Source organism: Brachyhypopomus gauderio, chromosome 7 (genome assembly GCF_052324685.1).
Source record: "Brachyhypopomus gauderio isolate BG-103 chromosome 7, BGAUD_0.2, whole genome shotgun sequence".
NCBI classification, from domain to species: Eukaryota; Metazoa; Chordata; class Actinopteri; order Gymnotiformes; family Hypopomidae; genus Brachyhypopomus; species Brachyhypopomus gauderio.
Window position 1 is genome coordinate 10,914,886 of NC_135217.1, and position 4,812 is coordinate 10,919,697.

The following is a 4,812-nucleotide window of genomic DNA, read 5'->3' on the forward strand; positions in this document are numbered from 1 at the left end:
GATGGATAGATGGATGGATGGATGGATGGATGGATGGATGGATGGATGGATGGATGGATGATTGCATAGGTGCATGGATGAACAGAGGCTGGTCCAATAAAGTAAACTGAGATTTATTTGTAGGCTAAGAGAAATTGTGACGGAGTGGCAGTCAGACCGAACAAACGTTGTCGGCGAGACAGAGGACAGTAAGGTACACTTCAATACATTTGGTACAATAGCAGGGAGTGGACAGGATGCCAACCTTATTGTGTGTGTGTGTGTGTGTGTGAATGAGTGAGTGAAAGACAGACAGAGGTGAAGGAGAGTAGGACTTACAGTAGGTTTTTCTGGTCAGTTCCTCCACAACCTCTGGTTTTAGTTTGCTGTTGGATTTACCCATGTCTCCAGCTCCTGTCACTCCCTGAATCAGTCCCCTGCCCCAGTCGCCCCCTTCCCGTTCACATTTAGAGCCACAGACCGAGGGCGAGACGGAGGCACGAGGAGCGCGCGCAGTTCTGCCAAATCCTCCTGTTCTGTTATACACAGCGCAGCGGCACACACGGGGGACAGAATTCCCCGAAAAAGAACGGAGCAAATAGTAGACTGCTAAAAAAAATCGCTTTTAACGCAAAAAGCGCAGTAATTTCTTACCCCTTATCCCTTGTTCTACAACATATACTGCGATTCCCTTTTCCCCCAACCAATTGCTGCTGGTCCTTGGAGGAAACAGCGTGGAGGTTTTCAGAGAGAGGAGACGCACTCTTGTCCTGGATCTTTGCCGCGGTCTGGCTGGCTGCGCTGACGGAAGTCAATTCATTGTCTGACTAACGATGGCGAGAGCAGACACACTCCTGGCTTTCTCGTTGAGTGTGTGTGCGTGTGGGAGGACGTGGGTGTGTGTTCTCGCTGCGCGTTGTGTTGATGCCGTTGTCCCTGACAACGGTCGCTCCTCCCTCTTTCGTTTCTTTCTTTACTCAATCTTTAAGAATGCCATTCTCTTTTAGCTTTACAATATTAAATGTTCTTGTTAAGAGGTGTTTTGGTTATTGCCATTATGTTTAAAAGTGTCGCCAGGTAGGCTACGGTTCATTAGGGGTAAAATGACTGCTAGGGTACAGTGTCATCCAACCGTCTTTCTGCACTCTTAAATAAATGGTCAGTTTTTAACTGTAAAGCCACTGGTGTATATAACTTGGGTGGTGGATGATTCTAGACACAGACCATTAGAAAAGAGGTTTTCTTATTATTTCTGAAACAGAGATGAGAAAATATGGAATAAATGAGAGTTCTGATTAATTCTCTTGTCTCTCACATTTTCCTCCCATGTCAAAAGACCACCAAAATCTCACGTCTCTTAGCTTTCAACATCTCAAACGTCAAACTGCTCCCATTTTGTTGTGCTATAGAGTAGGCTACATGGAAACAAGTTGTCATAAAAACGAAATACTTCCCTAAAAACCTTTCTGATGTACGCAGGTATCCTTTGCTGAGGTTCAGTCTGTTTTAGATACGAAAATGCTGGTTTATCGAGTGTAACTCGGCCAAACACTTTCTGTGTTATTAGATTTACAAGGTAAACAGTTACTCAGAGCATCAATATGAGATCTGTGTTTGGGCATTTTTGGCCTTGTTAAGGTGCCATGCAATCGATTATAAAGAAAGTAAACTTAAGGTGTCCTCCTTGAATATATGTTTCTGTGATGCAAGCACACACACACAAACACACACACACACACACACACACACACACACACGTGAAGAAAGAGTGACCCACGGTTGGGCGTAAATGATCAACCAGTGTGGCAACAAAAGAATGTGGTCACCCTAATGAATACACGATTAGACAACCGGCACGAGGAGAGGAACTGATGAGCGTTGAATAAGATATCTGTTGTAAGACTGTAATGATTGTTGTATCTAAGCCTACAGAATTAATGTTAGTGCATGCTTAGACAGATACAATTTTTGCTATGGGGCAATTTGCTGTGGGGTAGTTTAAGTTCAGGAATATTTAGCTGGTGTTTTAGGGTTTGGCTGATGGACTAGTTGTGGTTGTGGGAGTAATTTTAATTCAGTGGCATAGTTGCGCTTGAAGGGTTTTTAGCTGGTATGAAATATTGTGCTTGGTGGGTGTTTGGCTGGTGGGGCAGTTGCTATTAAGAGGCATTTGGCTCTGGGGGCTAAATTGACAGAATTAACTGGTGCTCAGGAGTTTGAAGGGTTATTTAGATGTGGGGGTAGTTGTTGTTAAGGGCTATTTGGCTTGTTTGCTTGTTGAGGGGTGTCACTATCGCCCCCTCCCAGGCATCGCAGTTCCCACGGCAACACATTTGTGTGCTTTGTGTTTCTATTTACTTCCTGGTTTTCATGTCCATGTATGCCTTTGTTTTGGTTTCACCCCCTTATTTCCTTTTTTCCGTCTGTCACTAGTATCACCTGTTCCTTGTTCTTGTTATATATACCCTGTGTTTGACCAGTTTATGGCTGGTCATTGTTAAAGCCCCATGTATTCTGTTCAAGCTCTGTGGACCAGCTCATGTTCTGTGTTTTTCTGTATCTCTATGTATTGGCTCTGTGATCTTGGACAATCTTAATGATGCTGATTATGAATATACCCTCAATTTTTACTGAGGGACAGTAGGACATGGGATAATCTAACTATTGAACGTTTGTCAGAGTACACATACATTTTGGCTATGTTAATCAAATATAGCATGTATTTTAAAATAGACTAAATAAATGAAATAAAATTACATTAATTAATTAATTAATCTTTTTAGAGCTGAATAAGTAAAATAGTTGGAACAAGGGCCATGAACACACCTGCATTTTCTATATGGTGTGCATTGTACACTCATTGCAGGTGGATCATTATTATCTATTATGTATTGAACAGTCAAGGTGTGACTGTGTGCACAAGATTGATTGTTTCTCTTTATAACCCGTCTTCTGTATAGCTAACCAATCAGCTCCCTGATTGCACCACACACCAAGAACGTCTGGATGATGCTGGCATGTCCCTCGCTTTCATTCCTCTTGCTGACATCGTTGTGCCATATACCTAAATACCTACAATGGGCAAACTGAGTCTCGAGGGCTTTCCCGGTGGGGCTTCAACGGACAAATGTCCCGTCAGTGAAACCGAATGTGCTGTTAAGATGTCAAGGAGAAGGAGAAACACAACGGGGGAGAGAGTGACACTGAGAACGAGTGGCAGAGACAGAGATGCTGGCATAGGGAAGATGTTGAAGATAAGTCAGGAACAATGTAAACATCCAATGTCCTGAGTCAGCACCAGGCTGCCCCACAACACCCTGCAGCTTTTGCCAGCAGCATCACCTGCTGTGTCACTCTATATTCTCCCCCCAGAGAACACGGAATATTGACTTGGCAGACTTCAGTTACCCTAGATTAGAATAGCTCTCACCACTTTAAAAGTAGGTTACATCTCCTGATATGTCCCCTTTTCCCTCTAATGAAGCCATTTCCTTTCTGGCTTTCTCATTCTATATGTTCCCGTCAGCTCTGCGTGCTCCGACCGTGTCGTGCGGGGCCTTCGCTGCCGCGAAACGGGCATGAGCTCTCTCGAACCGTAGGTGGAGTCAAAAGAGAGACTTTGAACGTTTCTGCTTTCCATCACCAAGAGTGGCCGTGGAAGCCTGCGAATCTGTAAAAGGCCTCAGCAGGCTATGAAGGGTCTGGAGTGCAGGCCTCTGGTGCCAGCATCGTTTGGACGCTAATAAGGCAACGGTGCTGAAACAAAGAACATGTCCAGATGGCTGGACCACGGCAATGTTGGTGGCGTGATGGAACTTACCTGCACAGCATGACTGCTCTGGAAGCTGACGCCGTTTGTGCTCAAGACCTCTTTGGTTTGAAACAGCAAGTGGCAAATGTTTGCGTAAAGACATGCAAAATAAATCCCAGTTTACATATAACAGAACTGTGTTTATTGCATTACAGTGTAGGATATTTGAACAGAGGTCCTTCATCAGCCAGAAAAGCCAATACACAACTTACCTTATATAACACACTAGATCACATTTGATTGTTTTCATCAAACCTTTAAGCCTGATGATAACTGGATTAACATGATCAAAAATGGACCGGGAAAACAAGTTCAACTGTCCAAGCGTCGCCTTAGAAACAGGGAAACTGGGCCATGGCCACTACACATGAGGCCTTCCCGATCAGAGTGAGAGGCTGATTGCCTTATGGTGGAGAGTGTTTCTTTAAAGAGTTCCCTTTGCCTCGGTTTGGCATAGAAAGATCCATCTTCTTCTCCGCCTGCTCAAAATTATACAGAGCCTCTCTAAAGAGGTGGTCTCGTGAAGGCGACGTCTCGCCCTCAGGCGGTAAACACTGCAGCACCACAGCCATCCAACACTGCAAGATACTGTGTGACAGACATGAAGTTATCCAGGAACACCGACTTTGGCCAGAGGAGGCTGAAATGTAACTTTGAAGGTTATAGATTTAAGTAGGTGTTCCCTTTTTGATGGAACAAGACGATAATGTTGGTTTTCCCCAAGATCACATCCAGGCATGCACACATCACCATGGAATTTTCCATGAACAAGAGGCAAGAGGCAAAGCCAGCCATCATTGCTTTTCTATATCAACTGTGGATAAGCTACATTCTACACTCTGTATCAACTGTGACTTTGTATCTGAATCTCCCTCTTCAGGAGGTCAGGCAGATAACCAGAGCTTCTCTTGGTCTCTACTTCCTCTAATCTGATTCAACAATCACAGCATTATCACCTGCACTAGCGACTTCTACAGACCTTGGAGCAGCAATAACAACAGATTATTTCAATACTTCAGCCA

At 44.2% G+C, this 4,812-nt stretch overlaps 1 protein-coding gene across 1 annotated transcript in view; it reads right to left on the minus strand.

The window, feature by feature from the left end:
• ncs1a (neuronal calcium sensor 1a) overlaps positions 1 to 894 on the minus strand; it is an 18,538-nt gene extending 17,644 nt beyond the window's left edge. The window contains exon 1 of the mRNA XM_077011631.1: positions 319 to 894. Coding sequence (XP_076867746.1) covers positions 319 to 382 — 64 coding nt within the window. The 5' untranslated portion in view covers positions 383 to 894. The remainder of the gene's footprint in view (positions 1 to 318) is intronic.
• Positions 895 to 4,812: the final 3,918 nt, after the last annotated feature.